This window comes from Oncorhynchus kisutch, linkage group LG20 (assembly GCF_002021735.2).
Source record: "Oncorhynchus kisutch isolate 150728-3 linkage group LG20, Okis_V2, whole genome shotgun sequence".
NCBI classification, from domain to species: Eukaryota; Metazoa; Chordata; class Actinopteri; order Salmoniformes; family Salmonidae; genus Oncorhynchus; species Oncorhynchus kisutch.
The window spans coordinates 45,593,825-45,612,779 of record NC_034193.2 but is presented as its reverse complement, the minus strand read 5'-3'; the positions used below and the strand labels follow the sequence as shown (position 1 = coordinate 45,612,779).

Here is an 18,955-nt window from a genome sequence, read left to right as displayed (position 1 = left end):
CATGTTTTTCTACATGCATTTCTACATTCTACAAGAATCGGATGGCAAATTACGCCTGCCACTCTGTTCAGAGGTGCTAAGTACTCTCTGCCGGTAAACGCTACCGGTGTGTCCGTTCCTTAACTCTCTCTGCCAGCAATCCCTAAACCTCCGGGCCTCCAGGCAAGAGGGTTAAGGGAAGGATAGGTTTCCTATGCGATGCCCCCAAGGCAGATGGGTAGTTTTCCACCGTGATGCCTCTAAGGCAGTGAGAGGTGAGGGGGCTAAAGCCCAGTGTGAGTCCAGGCAACTAAACATCAACAGTCCCAGAGAGGGAAGAAAACAGGCAAAAGAGGACAGCCCTAATTAAGGACCCCTGGTGTCCGGTAGAGAGCTGGGAAACCAGACCCTACAGATAAGGGACTGAGCTGTGTGTGGACCCCCTGAGACTCCTCTCCAGTCTCTAACATAACTTGTGTGAAGGAGCTAATTACAGTGTCTGGACTAAAACACCACAGCCCTTCAATGGATCGTTGTTTTAACTGGTGCAAGCTGAGAAGCGACTCTATTCCATAGATTGTGATGGGCACATGGTAACAGGAAGTAGCCTACTTGAGTGCGTGTGTTTCGGGAGGGAGTGAACTGAAAAACATGGGCAGATGTGTCAGGGTGGAGCCCTATCCACATGTTCCCTCCCTCCCCCCTCCTGTGGCATTGGCATTGGCATTGTGATGCAGTATTTGGTGCTGTACATTGTAGTGGAACTATTGTGTCCTGTGGTAAATCATTGACGAGGAAGGGAGACCCGGACGGGACGTGTGTGTAGTCAGACGGGGGGTTTAATGAAGTTAAGCCAAACGACGAGTCATGAATAAACATCAGCTGGCTAATTAAACTTGGCCGTAGCAACTTTATTCATTAGTAAACCAGCAGCAAACACGACCGGGGATTTGGTGTGGAATGATAATACTGTACTGAAACCTTGTCTGGTAGAGTCTTCTAGGAGGAGAGAATAACCTTGAGAGAGAGGGGAGGGCAGAGTGAGAGAGAGAGAGAGAGGAAGAGAGAAATAGATAGAGAGAGAACAAGAGAGAGCGAAAACAACTCGACTCAGCTCAGTGCTTGACCTCATTATCAGGGAAGTTAACTCTCACAGTATTTTACCTTGGGGGGGGGGGGGGGGGGGGGCTGATCTGCTGAGGCCCAGGTGTCAAGTAGGATTTGTATATCTGGTAAACATACACGTAGAGAATACTGTAATTATTCACAACGCTTTATCGGTTGTCAGGCACCAGACTGATAAGCGGGTGTAGGCATCCAGAAGTGGTGTAGATACACTGCAGTAATCTATAGAGTTTGTAATTCAATTGAAGAATGTCTTTTAAATGTTTTTTTCCCTTTGTTCTTCCCTTTATTCTTTTCTCTTCTGTTTATTCTATTCTCTCTCCCTCTGTGCAGTGTTTTTTTTTGGGGGGGGGGGGGGGGCATTAAATGTTGATTTGGCATTGAATTTGCTATGCAAATAAGTTGAGATGTGCCAATATAGGTTGTTTAAAAAATATGCAATATCTCCCTTCCTTTCTCTCTCCGCAGCCTGTAACTGTAACCTGCATGCCAGGCGATGCCGTTTCAACATGGAGCTGTACAAGCTGTCTGGGAGGAAGAGCGGAGGAGTCTGTCTCAACTGTCGCCACAACACGGCCGGACGCCACTGTCACTACTGCAAGGAGGGTTATTACAGAGACCTGTCCAAAACCATCTCTCACAGGAAAGCCTGCAAAGGTACGAGGGGTCTGGTGAGGGCTTCTGTCCCGGTCTGACTGTTAACTCTGGGGCTCTCTTGTCGCTATAGTGACATGTAGCTCTATGACACACAACTGTTATCCAAAGTTACACGTTATGTCATAAATTGAGTACATTTATAAATTCTCCTCATCTGAAAACAGCATATTGTGATATGTATTTATTTAATAACCCAGCTAGTCATGTTGATTGGTGAATAATTAACCACTAAGCTATGTGTGAGGGACATCTATGGAAAAGTTAAGAGCAGAATCAGGAGAATTTGAAAAACACAGGGATCCATACATTCCTGGCCTGTCTTACCCCCATCCAGCTCTGTCAGTGGAGATGGGTCAGTGGGAGTCTGTGGTGAGGTAGGGGTTTGGGGGGTCTCCTCACTGACACAGAGTTATTTGGCTTCATTTGGGGCGAGGGATGAGGAGGAGGGGGGATGACAAGGCAAGCAAAACAAACAGGAGAGGTGTGAAGTGATCCCCGGGCGAGGCGCAGGTCAGATGAGTGAGAGGAATTCTGGGATGGGTAGGAGGCGACAGGAGGGGGGGGGACGCACTTCTACACCACGTGTGCTCATCAGGGTTCATCAGGCAGTGGGAGGGTGTAAAGGACGCCTCAGTTTCCTGACGTTTTTGACCTTCACCTCGGGAGAGAAGAGGGTAAAAAGAAAGAGAGGGAGAAGAAAGATGAAGTTTTCAAACCTCCTATAGCTGATAGCAGGGAGCTAAAGTTCTGTTCAAACAAGGCGCCGGTAACACTGTGAACGTGCCCCGCATTCACACACACACACAAACAAACACGCCCTATAGAGCGCTTCCTTCCAAGGGCGGACTAAAGGGAAATATTACACCCCATGTTTTCCCACATTATTCATGGAGGGAGTAAATAAACAAACAAATCAATCAGTTTGACAGAGAGGCTGTCTTGTCTGTCTGAGAAAAAAGTGCATCTGTGCAGCTCAACCCATAGACAAGCCATAGACAAGCCATAGACACTATTCACAGGAGGAGGGATGCCTAAGTCGATATATTTCAACTGTTATGTTGTTTTCTTCATTTATCCACACCTGACATCAACACTACAGTATGAATGTGGAATAAGTGTCTATTTCCTGTATTGTTTGTGATTATTTGCTTGTGTCTGTTCAATGTCATATTTTCACATAACTGCAAAACATGAATTTGCTATAAAGTTACATTTCTAAAAGATTTGACAGAAAGAGAGAGAGATTGAGAGTAAATCATCCGATTTATCCAAACACCACATCCAGCATGATTCATTCTTCTGCATGAAAAAAAGTCCTAATAACAAGTCATGGAACCTCACCCAAACATCCATCCATCCCATTATTGCAGTGTTCCCAACTGACATGAACACTTCGGGAATGTCGATTCGGAATGCAAACAGACATCCATCACGAGAGGCTGTGTATCATTAACCCCCATACTATATACCCTCCCCATCTCTATGAGGCTGTCTAATTGTTGGGGATTTAACCTCTGTTACTCAAATCCATCCCTTTTTTCATGTGGACAAGAGTTGATTCTTTCAGCACCATAACTCACCTCACGGTGGACTTCCCTGTGATACCTTTAAGTCTACTGATGCATTTTATCACAGTGTTGATTGTAGATAATCATATTTAATTCAATTAACATTTGAATTCAATGACATTTATTCATCAATTATATTTATTCATTTATATTTATGCCGCAGTGCTCCCCGATATGTGTGCGAAGCTCCACTATCAAAAGACTACTGCTCGTCTTTTACCCCCGATTTTCAGAACCGTAGCAGATTTTAATAAGGACCAAAATGAATAATCCATTTTACTCCCAGGTGAACCCTTTTACTCTGGCTTTTTATTAAATATGATTTGCTTTACTTGGAGAGCTAATGAAGACCTCTGGTTCTGAGTCAGAGGCCACAGAGGATTTCCGAGGCTGTGTGTGTGGTGTGTGGTGTGTGTGTGTGTCAGAGGCCACAGAGGATTTCTCAGACATAGCTGAATTAGGGTCAACAAACTAGCAGGAATTCGCTAATGGATTCACTGCAGCTTTGAGTAGTTAGTTAAGCCAAAGTTGAAATGCCACTCAAAACCCTCAATATGCACAATGAGTGTTTGGGTCTATAGCTACTGCAGAGCCTAGAGTAACCAACTGTATTTCTGTTGACATTTTGCAAGTCTAGTTTCCTAGTTTAAAAAAAAAAAATGTTAGCATTTACTGTAAATTATTAATTCAATATTATGTCCATTATTTAATGGCAGGAGACTGATGCCTTAAATATTATGTCAAAACAACTTGTCAAAAAGCTGTGAAAAATGCATCAGTGTGGACCTCTAGGCATCTAATTCTGAACGTGTGCATCCGGGACATGTGGGGCTGGCTCTGAACGTCTCTTGACTCCTTTGATTGTACCAACTGCCAACACTACCGACATGGAAAACCGAGAACTCTCTGTGCCTCCTTCATCATCTCAATGTCTTCTTTTCTCCAGGCTGGTCTTCATCTTTTTGACTCGTGCTCGTAACTGCTTGATTCTCTCCCTCTTCGCTGCTGCCAACTTGATGGCCAAACTGTACACATCCTGTTACTTAATATGTGATGTTTTTAACGCAGGTTGTGGAATATGACATGGTTCCAGTTTTTATCTCTAGAAGATTCTAGGAATGGAGTCTACATCTGTGTTTTTTTTGGGGGGGGGGGAATCTAGTGAGGATTGAGTCAAGCTTCTTTCTTATGTTCTCGAGAACTTTTACAAGCCTTAGGGCTCAATAGCATTTGCTGGCCGGGAGTACTTAACACCTCTGAACGTAATTTGCGAACCGAGTGAAAAATTAAACAGAGCGCGCTGAACGATCTGTGGACGAACGCTAAATCGACATTCGGTGTGATGTGTGAGAGCTGGGCAGACACAGTATGTAGAGGCACACAGGCTCTGTCTCTGTCTCTGTGTCTCTGTGTTAATGAAGTTACCACATACAGTGCTTTACCTATTATATATCAACTCCTATGAACCATCCCGTGCTTAGCTTGTAAAATTATTTAAAGTCTGGCATATCATAACTCAAGATAATTCAATGAAAACTAAAACCGTGTAACTAATGTCTGTTCGCTCCTCCAGTGACATAAATACACACCATGCAGCTACACTAAAGTGACAGCAATTAAGGCCCTCAGTCATTTATTGTTCAACGGGAACCTTTGCTGGGTAGCTCTTGGGCAGAATAAGCCCTTTAGCAATACAAGAGGGTAGAAGAGTACAGAGTCTTGCTTTTATATGAGAAACTCGATCACTTCAAATGACTCCCATGTGAGACCATTGCGAAGGAAACTGAGAGCAAAGAACAGTGCCCAGAGCCTAGATTTATGGCTTCACCCCTCATTGACTAGAGCGTAAACACAGAATGCATTTTGATTGAGGGCCTGGGCCCTAAGTGACTACTTTTGGAAGGTGCATCTTGTTCGTTTCTCCAACACCTTTGTTGGCAGAGCTATAATAATATCCCATTTTGGCACAGTGTTCGGGCGTGGCCCAAGGCCCACCATGCTTACAGTTTATTGGATAGGGAACCTATTGTTGATACCACACAGGAGGTTGGGCCTAAATCCCATGCAAGTATAGATAGTTAATTAACATGGTATGATAGCCAAGGTGGGCAAAAAAAAAATCGAACAAACTCAGCACTGCAAATATTAGTTGAGTTGATGAAGAGTTTGATACGCTAGCTGCCATGGCAACCCTTTTTAGAAGGTTTGTGGCCAAGTAATATTCAGATGCCGTGATAACGGTAAAGAAAACAAATCATTGGCACCAGCCTTGGATCTTTGGTTATGATGCTTTAAAAATCGGACGATGAAAGGAGAGTGTCTGAAAGTTATTCTACTGAGAGAAATACCAAGCTTAGTGCAGCGGGGAACCATTTTAGTGCCATTTACTTTCATCGTAATTCACACCGTAACGTCAGCCAGTGTGTAATTACTTCAGTGAGTTGAACCATGAGGAACAAGTTTAACAAACAGAACAAAAATGTGTCTTTGTCAAAGGAAACTCTTACTTTCAGTTAGAATAACATGTAGAAGTTCTTACGTTTCTCCTCTCCATATGTCTTGCACTGTAGAACTGTATTAACCATAAATAACATTATGGTAGAGATTTAAAAAAATGTTTTAGTGTTTGTCATAACTTCTCTGGAAATGAAAAATAAAGTCATATTTATGTTGCTGTTGTCAATTATAATGACTTACATGTATTGTGTTGCATGTAAAATGGCAACTATATAGGAATAATATTGTCTGTATGCCCATAGGCTCTTGCCTTGGCCAAAAGTGTGACATCCCTAAGGTTTCCCCCAAAAAACTTTATCAATAAAATACTAAAACTTATGAAAACCCAAATTGAGATAGAAATTCCCTGTATCGGATAAACATGTAATTGAAAAAAGGCCTGAGTCATGTAACACTATTTAATCTCTCCTCTCCACACATTTTTTTGCGGACCAGTAGAAACCTAATTATAATAGAACACAGACATGGCTCGGGTTGGGCCTTATCCAACAGCCAACAAATTATTCTTATAGGCACCGAACGCACAAACCCAAACTGAGGGGGAGCTTTGCAGTACAAACATCAAATGCTTTATGGTAAACGATTGGCAGAGTTAAAAAATTCTCACATAGAGCAATGATCGTCTCCTATGAAGAGCGAGCTCCTTTGAAATGCCTTCCATCGCCCTCCCCGTTAACCAAGAACATTTTTCACTCTTTTATGTGCAACTCCCTCCTCAAAGTGTGTGTGTGTTACACTAGTAGGGAACGCAATCATAGCTCCATCTGAGCCTCTTCAAGGTCTTCATGTAGAGGAATGAAACATTTATATACAGGACCAAGTCCCTCAACCTTCAGAGCCTAAAAAGGCCTATTCTCTCCGACTGTTCCTTTAACTAGCTCATCTTGAGGACCAAGAGAAGCACTTTCTCCCCACTTCAAGTGTGTGTCAGAGGTTGGAAGGAGCTAGCCTTTCGCTAGCCTAGCTAGCCCCTGTAACTAGCTCACCATGAGGGGCTCATTAGCACTTTCTCTGCCCTCTACAAGTGTGTGTGAATGAGGCCTGGAGGATGGAAGGAGTTAGCCTTTTTCGCTAGCTAGTGTCCCTATCTTGCCCAGCCATCTGGAGTAGCTGTGAGGAATGATAGCAGGATAACGTAGCTACTTAAGTGCTAAGTGGACACACACTTAAAGCTTAAACTCTCACCAGGTGGGCCCCCAGCAGGCTGTTGCAGTCAGCAAGGGCAGGAGGAGAGAGACACCATTGTAAATACAACCCATATTTATGTTTATTTATTTTCCTTTTTGTACTTTAACTATATGCCCATCGTTGCAACACTGTATATAGCTATAATATGACATGAAATGTCTCTATTCCATTGGAACTTTTGTGAGTGTAATGTTTACTGTTAATTTTATATTCTTTATTTCACTTTTGTTTATTATCTATTTCAATACATTTGGAAATGTAAACATGTGTTTCCCATGCCAATAAAGCCCTTTGAACTGAATTTAAATTGAGAGAGAGAGAAAGCATGAGCGAGTGAGAGCGATAGAGTGAGAGAACAAGAGAGTCAGAGAATGAGAGAGAAATCGAGAGAACAAGTGAAAAAGAGCGGCCCACCTGCAGACCATGTGCGGAGCAACTTGATTTACTGGCAGGCTTAAGCTGTGGTTAGTGGGGCAGACGCTCTTAAAAACACGGTGCTAGCTCTCAGAAGCTCTGAAGAGGGCCGCACTTTGCCCTCCCTATCGCCCCCCCCCCCATACCCCACTCCCCTCCGCCCCACTGACAGGCTCTTAAATTTACGTGCCTGAAGACCTGCCCGATTGGCCTCGACACTTGTTTATAGGTTGTGTAAGCCCCTCCTTTTTTTCTTTGTCTCTCTCTCTCTCTCCGTTTTCTAGCCTCCAACACTCCCCACCTCTCCCAGACAAAATGAGGGAATGAAACCTGGTGACAGATTGGCCTGAAAGTGGTAATCGTTACACTCGCTTTAAAGCCCGCCGGCCTGATAAGGGGAGAGGGCTACGGATTCCCCCTTCGTTGTCTGATTAAGATAAGCGAGAGTAGCAGCAACAGCTACTGACTCACATAATACAGACAAAGAGAGAGAGAGAGAGAGAGAGAGGTCATGATCAGATGAGCTCCTGCATTTTTCAGCATGTTCTTTAAAAAAAGATAAGATTTAGTGTTAGATCAACTTGGATATTTTTGTCAGGAACATATACAGGATGCTACCCTCTACAACATAACCTTCACTCCAAATCAAAACGCAAAACCTACAACCTGAATTTGGACGGAATTACAGAATCACCTGGAAGGCTTACAACTACCACCACTATACAGCAAATTCTCTGGAAAACAACAGAAACCTGAAAACACCATCCAACATGGAACTGAGTGAGTAATGTTTAGTCTGAAGCTATATTTTATTTCCAAAAACCAAGAAGAAAAATACATTACATTACTTTATAAGGACTGAATGCTAAATGAAGGCTGCCAAGCTTGATACAACTTCAATTAGCACTGATGTGTCAAGTGAGAGGTGTCAAAGCCTTTTAGCCCAACAATGGCAGGAGAGTCGCACAGTCTACTCCAACCAAATGGAGAGGCCTTAGAAGCTGCATCCTGCTGTTCAGAGGTAATTAAAATACAGAACCTTGTGTATGTAAAGAATGATAAGGCAAGAAAACATCACCAAATGAAGCTCCTTATGGAAAATCAAGAGATACTTTTTGCTGACTATTATAAAAATGGGAACATCAGCAACCTCATCTTCCACACAAACCATCCCCTGGCATGGCACAGTACTATATTAGCACACTGTTAGGAGGGGGGTAGTGTTAACGAGGGGTGGAAACTCAGGATACTAGACAACAAGGACTCGGAGTCAGCTAATATAAATCTCTATAAGTCTGGAACAGTATTGATACAGGGCAAACAGTTTCAGCTGGACATCCACCTAATCAAAGAATTAGCCCAGCAGGAATCAAATCAAATCAAATCAAATTTATTTATATAGCCCTTCGTACATCAGCTGATATCTCAAAGTGCTGTACAGAAACCCGGCCTAAAACCCCAAACAGCAAGCAATGCAGGTGGAGAAGCACGGTGGCTAGGAAAGACTCCCTAGAAAGGCCAATACCTAGGAAGAAACCTAGAGAGGAACCAGGCTATGTGGGGTGGCCAGTCCTCTTCTGGCTGTGCCGGGTGGAGATTATAACAGAACATGGTCAAGATGTTCAATGTTCATAAATGACCAGCATGGTCGAATAATAATAAGGCAGAACAGTTGAAACTAGAGCAGCAGCACAGTCAGGTGGAAGTTGAAACTGGAGCAGCAGCATGGCCAGGTAGACTGGGGACAGCAAGGAGTCATCATGTCAGGTAGTCCTGGGGCATGGTCCTAGGGCTCAGGTCAGTTGAAACTGGAACAGCAGCATGGCCAGGTGGACTGGGGACAGCAAGGAGTCATCATGTCAGGTAGTCCTGGGGCATGGTCCTAGGGCTCAGGTCCTCCGAGAGAGAGAAAGAAAGAGAGAAGGAGAGAATTAGAGAACACACACTTAGATTCACACAGGACACCGAATAGGACAGGAGAAGTACTCCAGATATAACAAACTGACCCCAGCCCCCCGACACATAAACTACTGCAGCATAAATACTGGAGGCTGAGACAGGAGGGGTCAGGAGACACTGTGGCCCCATCCGAGGACACCCCCGGACAGGGCCAAACAGGAAGGATATAACCCCACCCACTTTGCCAAAGCACAGCCCCCACACCACTAGAGGGATATCTTCAACCACCAACTTACCATCCTGAGACAAGGCTGAGTATAGCCCACAAAGATCTCCGCCACGGCACAACCCAAGGGGGGGGGGGGGCGCCAACCCAGACAGGATGACCACAACAGTGAATCAACCCACTCAGGTGACGCACCCCCTCCAGGGACGGCATGAGAGAGCCCCAGCAAGCCAGTGAGAATCTCTCCCTTGAGAAAGATACCCCCACCCCGAGCGGGTCAGACCAGACCTCTTCATTATATAACCCCACAGACGAGCAACTCCAAGCGGAAAGTCAACCTCCCAGCACAGAGTACAACCCCCTCATTGAAATGAAGGATACATTTACCCAGCTGGATGTATGGCAGTTGGAGCTGGAACAGCAGGCGATTACACTCCAGTCAGCACAGACTCAGACAACAGTCCAGCACAACAACACCCCCTTAACCAGACCCGGAGAGCTGGAGGTGGAGAGAGACATCTGCACTCTGGACTGTGGTGAGACAACTTCAACAATATAAAAAGCAAGAGCAGGAGAAGAACAGAGCACTAGAGGAGAGGATTAGACTGCTGGAGGAGAGGGTGAGGGTGAGGGGGATGGCGTGTGACAGAGAACAACCCACTAGAGAGGTGGCCACCCCCGCAGAGAAGCCAGCAGAACAGCCCACCTCAGCTCCCAACAAAAGTCTCGACCCCACAGCCGAACAGTCCACACCAGACCCTGACCATAGAGTCGACATCACAGCAGAACAGACAAATGAAGAACCCCAAGCCCAGGGGCTCTCACCCCCTCTGAACACCCCCCCTGTCAGCCACCCTGATAGCCCCCCCCACACCCACTGAGGGCATACATAAGACACAGATTGTACTCCTTATGGACTCAAATGGGAAATGTATACAAGAAAAAACTAACTTTTCCCCAAACACGCTGGTGTCCAAACACCCAGCGCGCCCTAGACCTTCTGTCTGAGGACCAAGAGCTGGTAGTCCCACAAGAGCTGGTAGTCCCACAAGAGCTGGTAGTCCCATAAGAGCTGGTAGTCCCATTCACCAAACTATTAGGTGATAAACAGGTAAGGGACTCAGGGGTATATGCTAATAAAGAGCATACCTAACTCATTCCATTATATTAATCAAAACAGGAACATTTTACATTTGGCTAGAAATTCAATGATCTTAACAGAGAAGCATGTCCTCCTGTGTGCTACCTATCCCCCCACTAGAATCCCCATACTTTAATGAAGACAGCTTCTCCATATTGGAGGGGGAAATCAATCATTTCCAGGCCCAGGGATATGTACTAGTCTGTGGCGACCTAAATGGCAGAACTGGACAAGAACCTGACACCCTCAGCACACAGGGGGACAAACACCTGCCTGGAGGTGACAGCATTCCCTCCCCCATATGCCCCCCTAGGCACAACATAACCAACAAAATTGGGTCACAACTCCTGCAGCTCTGTCGCAAGCTGGGTATGTACATAGTCAATGATAGGCTTCGAGGGGACTCCTATGGTAGGTACACCTATAGCTCATCGCTTGGCAGTAGTACTGTAGACTCCTTTATCACTGACCTCAACCCAGAGTCTCTCAGAGCGTTCACAGTCAGCCCACGGACACCTCTATCAGACCACAGCAAAATCACAGTCTACTTGAACAGAGCAATACTCAATCATGAGGCATCAAAGCCAAAGGAACTGAGTAATATTAAGAAATGCTATAGATGGAAGGAATGTAGTTTAGAAACCTACCAAAAAGCAATTAGGCAACAACAAATTCAATCCATTTTAGACAACTTCCTGGACAAAACGTTCTACTGTAATAGCGAAGGTGTAAACTTGGCAGTAGAAAATCTTAACTGTATATTTGACCTCTCAGCTTCCCTATTAAATCTAAAAATCTCAAATAGAAAACTGAAGAAAAGGAACAACAAAGACAAATAGTTTGATGAAGAATGCAAAAATCTAAGAAAGAAATTGAGAAACATGTCCAACCAAAAACATAGAGACCCGGAAAACCTGAGTCTACGCCTTCACTATGGTGAATCACTAAAACAATACAGAAATACACTACGGAAAAAGAAGGAACAGCACGTCAAATCAAATCAAATCAAATGTATTTATATAGCCCTTCGTACATCAGCTGATATCTCAAAGTGCTGTACAGAAACCCAGCCTAAAACCCCAAACAGCAAGCAATGCAGGTGTAGAAGCACGGTGGCTAGGAAAAACTCCCTAGAAAGGCCAAAACCTAGGAAGAAACCTAGAGAGGAACCAGGCTATGTGGGGTGGCCAGTCCTCTTCTGGCTGTGCCGGGTGGAGATTATAACAGAACATGGCCAAGATGTTCAAATGTTCATAAATGACCAGCATGGTTGTATAATAATAAGGCAGAACAGTTGAAACTGGAGCAGCAGCACGGTCAGGTGGACTGGGGACAGCAAGGAGTCATCATGTCAGGTAGTCCTGGGGCATGGTCCTAGGGCTCAGGTCCTCCGAGAGAAAGAAAGAGAGAATTAGAGAGAGCATATGTGGGGTGGCCAGTCCTCTTCTGGCTGTGCCGGGTGGAGATTATAACAGAACATGGCCAAGATGTTCAAATGTTCATAAATGACCAGCATGGTCGAATAATAATAAGGCAGAACAGTTGAAACTGGAGCAGCAGCACGGCCAGGTGGACTGGGGACAGCAAGGAGTCATCATGTCAGGTAGTCCTGGTGCATGGTCCTAGGGCTCAGGTCCTCCGAAAGAGAGAAAGAAAGAGAGAATTAGAGAGAGCATATGTGGGGTGGTCAGTCCTCTTCTGGCTGTATCGGGTGGAGATTATAACAGAACATGGCCAAGATGTTCAAATGTTCATAAATGACCAGCATGGTCGAATAATAATAAGGCAGAACAGTTGAAACTGGAGCAGCAGCACGGCCAGGTGGACTGGGGACAGCAAGGAGTCATCATGTCAGGTAGTCCTGGGGCATGGTCCTAGGGCTCAGGTCCTCCTCCGAGAGAGAGAAAGAGAGAATTAGAGAACGCACACTTAGATTCACACAGGACACCGAACAGGACAGGAGAGGTACTCCAGATATAACAAACTGACCCTAGCCCCCCGACACAAACTACTGCAGCATAAATACTGGAGGCTGAAATCAGCTCAATGCAATTGAAGAATCCATAGACTCTAATCACTTCTGGGAAAATTCAATGTAATTGAAGAATCCATAGACTCTAATCACTTCTGGGAAAATTGGAAAACACTAAACAAACAACAACACAAATAATTATCCATCCAAAATGGAGATGTATGGGTAAACCACTTCTCCAATCTTTTTGGCTCTATAACAAAGAACAAACAGCAAAAACATACACATGATCAAATACAAATCTTAGAATCAACTATGAAAGACTACCAGAACCCACTGGATTCTCCAATTACCTTGAATGAACTACAGGACAAAATAAAAACCCTCCAACCCAAAAAGGCCTGTGGTGTTGATGGTATCCTCAATGAAATGATAAAAAATATAAACAACAAATTCCAATTGACTATACTAAACCTCTTTAACATCATCCTTAGCTTTGGCATCTTCCCCAATATTTGGACTGATCACCACAATCCACAAAAGTAGAGACAAATTTGACCCCGATAAATACCGTGGGATATGCATCAAAAAAATCCTCTGCATTATCATTAATAGCAGACTCATACATTTCCTCAGTGAAAACAATGTACTGAGTAAATGTCAAATCGGCTTTTTACCAAATTATTGTATGACAGACCACGTATTGACCCTGCACACCCTAATTAACAAACAAACAAACCAAAACAAAGGCAAAGGCAAAGTCTTCTCATGCTTTGTTGATTTCAAAAAAGCCTTTGACTCAATTTGGCATGAGGGTCTGCTATACAAATTGATGGAAAGTGGTGTTGGGGGAAAAACATTATAAAATCCATGTACACAAACAACAAGTGTGCGGTTAAAATAGGCAAAAAAACACAAACAGTTCTTCCCACAGGGCCGTGGGGTGAGACAGGGATGCAGCTTAAGCCCCACCCTCTTCAACATATATATCAACGAATTGGCGAGGGCACTAGAAAAGTCTGCAGCCCCTGGCCTCACCCTACTAGAATCTGAAGTCAAATGTCTACTTTTTGTTGATGATCTGGTGCTTCTGTCACCAACCAAGGAGGAAATACAGCAGCACCTAGATCTTCTGCACAGATTCGGCCACACCTGGGCCCTGACAGTAAGTCTCAGTAAGACCAAAATAATGGTGTTTCAAAAAAGGTCCAGTCGCCAGGACCACAAATACAAATTCCATCTAGACACCGTTACCTTAGAGCACACAAAAAAACTATACATACCTTGACATAAACATCAGCGCCACAGGTAACTTCCACAAAGCTGTGAACGATCTTAGAGACAAGGCAAGAAGGGCATTCTATGCCATCAAAAGTGACTGACCCAAACTTAAGGAAAGCTTTGACTATGTACAGACTCAGTGAGCATAGCCTTGCTATTGAGAAAGGCTGCGTGGCTCTCAAGAGAAGACAGGCTATGTGCACATTGCCCACAAAATGAGGTGGAAACTGAGCTGCACTTCCCATCCTCCTGCCCAATGTATGACCATATTAGAGACACATTTCCCTCAGATTACACAGATCCACAAAGAATTCAAAAACAAACCCGATTTTGATAAACTCCCATATCTACTGGGTGAAATACCACAGTGTGCCATCACAGCAGCAATATTTGTGACCTGTTGCCACAAGAGGTCAACCAGTGAAGAACAAACACCATTGCAAATACAACCCATATTTGTGCCTATTTATTTTCCCTTTTGTACTTTAACCATTTGTACATCGTTACAACACTGTATATATACATAATATGACAGATGTAATGTCTTTATTCTTTCGGAACGTTGTGAGTGTAATGTTTACTGTTAATTTTTATTGTTTATTTCACTTTTGTATATTATCTACTTCACTTGCTTTGGCAATGTTAACATGTGTTTCCCATGCCAATAAAGCCATTTGAACTAAATTGAGAGAGAGAGAGAGAGAGAGAGAATGGCTCATAGCCTGTATGAATCAACCAAAATACAAAAGCTTCTCATAAAATCTTGTAGCTAATCTCAACACTCTCTGGTCATTAGATCCAGTCATTTAGTAGAGTTCCAGTTAAAAGCAGAGGCTAAGCAACATTCACATAACATTCCCACCACGGGGAACGAGAATCCACATTGTGGTCTGTAACACCAGTGTAACCGCTTATACCCACAAAACCTCAAATTGCATAGCTCAAACTGAGACCTTTGATGATTCTCATAGTGAGAAGTGACACTGGAGAGATGTAGGGAGGGGTCATTCTGAAGGACAATACGCCCGCAGGCTAAAACCCGACATCACTGGCTGAATCCAAAAGTCATTTTCTGAAACCCGACATCATTGGCTGAAAACCAGAAATTTGCTGAAACCCCGACATCGTTGGTTGTTCTGTAGGACATACTGTAAACATTCAACACGGAACACAGCCCATGGGATGCACACAACCAGACCCAAGTCACATAGTTCTGCTACCCTGGCAACAACGTATCATGGAGATTAGGGGCTTGGTGACTAGAGGAAAGATTATTAGAGAAGTTCTGGTATTGATTAGAATATAGGATTTGTGTCATGTGTGACATATCGTTATGGTAACCACGCCATGCCTCGATAGGACAGTACAAACACAAGGAAAAACATTGCCTATAGTTTACCATTATATATTATCACTGTTTATCTGTTATTGAACACTTTATCAAACTTGATATAGTGAGGTTAGTTGGCAAGATAGAGCAACTGTGGGTTTAGTTGAAAATAAAGACAGGGGGTTAGCCTAGTACAGGCAAAAAATGTTGCATTCCTGAAGCATATGTCTTAGATAGACTCCCCAGGCAGAGAGGAAATCTGACAGCCATTTTGGTTCCAGACTCAAACCACTGATTAATAAAAAACAGCCAATCAGGATTATCACTCCGATTTAATCATCTAGTAAACACAGTCGCCTGCTCTAGTCTCCTTCTTTCCCACAAAGAAAGAGCTAACGATTCCCAGCAGTCAATGTCAACCACCACTGTATGGCAGTTTGAATATGCTGAGCGTATGCTGTTCGTGTGTTCTTGCAGCGATGGCACTGCAAGTCAAGCTTGTCGTGTTGTGGACCCAAGTAAGTCCTGTCACTCTTCCTGCAGCAAGCCTCACAAGCTTCACTGTCTCTTCTGTCCTCGATGCTCACGTTTCCAACCCTGTTGTTACCACCGCCACTGCTGTTGTTGTTGTTTTGTACTGTATCTGTGCTCTCTCTGTATATATGGGTGTTACGTGTTTTTGTGTCCCCACCCACGCCAAACGTGTGTTCTCTTACCTCTTCTCTTCTGTTCCTCACAGCATGTGATTGCCATCCCGTGGGTGCTGCTGGCAAAACCTGTAACCAAACCACGGGTCAATGTCCCTGTAAAGACGGCGTGACTGGTATCACGTGCAACCGCTGCGCTAAAGGCTACCAGCAGAGCCGCTCGCCCATTGCCCCCTGCATAAGTACGTGGAGCCCAGCCTTTCCTAGTTGCCTGAACTTGATTCACCAGCCACATATGACTTTTGTCCATTCCATCTCTATGCTTAAACATTCATGCACACCTCCACAAAGAAAATTGACAACTTACAAAAAGGAACAAACTCACTCACTCAACCAACCAACCAACCAACCAACCCCCCCCCCCCCCCCCCCCCCCCCCCACTCTATCCTGGCTTGAAAAACACACACTACATGGCACAGAATCCTACTTTTCTTCTTTCTCTCTTCCATTGGTTTCCTCAGACAAGCGTTTAGCCACAGTGTTCTGACCAACGGGTAAATCTGAAAGCTAAAATAAACAAATCATCCCCCAGAATCCTCTGTGAAGCCTCAACCTCCTCATGTTGACAGTCCCCATAAATCCAACAGTGCCAAGTCCAGAGCCGAGTTAACGAACACCAACTTTAGGATCCACCAGTGTCCCTCATTGGCTAAAAAGGGAAAAGGGCCAATGACCAAGGGAAATCGGCATCTCCAAAAACAAATATCTGAATTTTTTGGCATTTGTTTTCAGACCCCAAAACAATACATTTTAATTGCTGCTTTTAGTCAATAAAATTATGATTCGGAGGTTAAACAAAAGCTCTTATGAAATTAATTATTCCCGAAGGGATATTTTTGGCCAATGTCCAAGCCAAGGGGATAATTAAACCTACAAACTCCATTGGAATCTGATATCTTCCATTTTCCTGGGAAAGTCGAGCCACTCAGTCGGAGGTGTGAAACTTGGAGATGCTGAGGTCCCAGCGATCAGATCAACACAAATATTTAGTTTCTTCAATAATTGCTAAATAATCTTTTTTAAAGCCCTGCCCATTAACATTTAGCGATACTGAAACCTCTTGCCAATTTCAGTTTTAACAGGGAGGGATAAAATGTCATATCTCTGACTTCATATACTTTCCAATGTAGAGGGCCATAAATCAGACCATACGAGTTGATTATGAGAAACGGGCTCATTATTATTATTATGTGATCTGGCACGCGTGGCTGAATCCTGATCGGCTATCAGGGCTTGGCAGGTCGATTAGCAGTGACACAGAGTAATCAGTAGGGAGTAAAAACCACATGGCCTCTGGCAGCAATTATTTTTCTTGTCACAAGACAGACGCTTTGATTCTTAATGAGAAAATAACAAATTAGGCCTGTATAAATGAAACAATTAAGGGAAAGGTGATACCTAATCAGTTGTACAACTGAATGCATTCAACTTAAATGTGTCTTCCGAATTTAACCCAACCCCTCTGAATCAAAGAGGTACGGGGGGCTGCCTTAATCGATGTCCACGTCACCGGCGCCCGGGGAGCAGTTGTTGTTGAGGGTTAACTGCCTTGCTCAAAGGCAGTACGGGAGCGACCTTTTGATTACTGGCCCAACACTCTTAGCCACTAGGTTACCTGCCGCCCCTATGATGAGTAAGCTTTTAGATTCCTAATGTTTATATACAGTATACAGTATTGTATACTATACTGCCTGATTGGGATAAGTCCTGCAAACTAATCCAATCAGAGACGTTGATCAAAAGACTCGATTCTTTCTTCCTTTACCACACAGAATCTTCATCTATGCATGACGGTACACTGCTATTGTACTCCTTTCCTGTGTATCTTATCTAGCTTGCCACCCTTTCCTTTGATCTATGTGTTCTCATACAGCGGTATGTGTGCTTGTCTGTCCTTGCTTCCCCTCACTGCTTTACTCACCTGTTTCGGTGGTTTTATCCCCCTTTTGCCGCCAGTGTAACAACATGCATTATGTTTTATATCTACATCTAATGTTACCATCCTGCTTTGGAGATAATAGGAGCTCTCTTTATGCATGGCTTACTTCAAACGTCAACTTCCTGCCTCTGTGAATAGCTGACACGAGAGGGTGAAGTAAAGCTGAGAGAATGAAGTCTTGGATGCAAAACCGCAGAGACCTCGTCGTGGGGGCGAATAGAGGCGTGAGGGGAGAGACGTTACAGATTTCACACCCCTCCTGCTATCGCCCCCTCCAGATCTTAAGATTGCATCTCGCTGTTCCCCTTTGATCTGATCTGCCAGGTAGCTCCACCTGTATGGCATTCATATTAGGAAGTCCTCCGTTCTCAAGCCTTCCTAATATGGATGCTGTACAGCTGAGAGAGTAAGTCTCTACAGGTGAAACCCCACACGGCACGTCTACATCTACTGAAAAACTGTAGGTTGTACACTAATACTAAAGCTTGTCTGCTGGAAAATAAACACTCATTGTATACTCGTCTTATTTTACATAACTCTTTCATCAAAATAACAGTTGTCTTTAATCCTATGGCGAATGTATTAAAACATAATGAAGCTAACTTTTGTCTGTGTTTGTACGGTGTTTTTACCTGGAAACAGAGATTCCCGTTGTTCCTCCGACAACCACAGCCAGCAGTACAGAGAAGCCAGCAGGTGAGTGGCTCGTCTCAGTCCTTATCTCTCTGCTTGTGTGATCCTAATATTGTTTGTGTGATCCTAATTCCTCTGCAAGGTGGGATTATCAGAACATGTTCTTGAGACATATTTGTTGATATCAAACTGTTTAAATGCCACTGGCTACCCATAATGCCTGTAGCTAGAATTTGGTTTACAGTGTGTATTTAGGCTGAACAGAAAACAGAAAGAACTGCTCTCCCGCTCTTCCATCCACACCCCTTCTAACTAAACATATCCTTCACGTGAAATGTTAGTTAGAATGAGTACAGTTTAAATTGGATCCCCATTGCC

General features: G+C 43.9%; 1 protein-coding gene across 2 annotated transcripts in view; it reads left to right on the top strand.

Moving 5' to 3' along the window:
• The window catches only part of ntn1a (netrin 1a), a 90,731-nt gene that overhangs the window by 46,601 nt on the left and 25,175 nt on the right, over window positions 1-18,955 (top strand). The window contains exons 3-5 of one of the 2 annotated variants that reach the window (XM_031798859.1): window positions 1,573-1,761; window positions 16,037-16,186; window positions 18,587-18,640. In XM_031798859.1, coding sequence (XP_031654719.1) covers window positions 1,573-1,761; window positions 16,037-16,186; window positions 18,587-18,640 — 393 coding nt within the window. The remainder of the gene's footprint in view (window positions 1-1,572; window positions 1,762-16,036; window positions 16,187-18,586; window positions 18,641-18,955) is intronic. The other variant, XM_020454640.2, reaches the window with a different exon arrangement.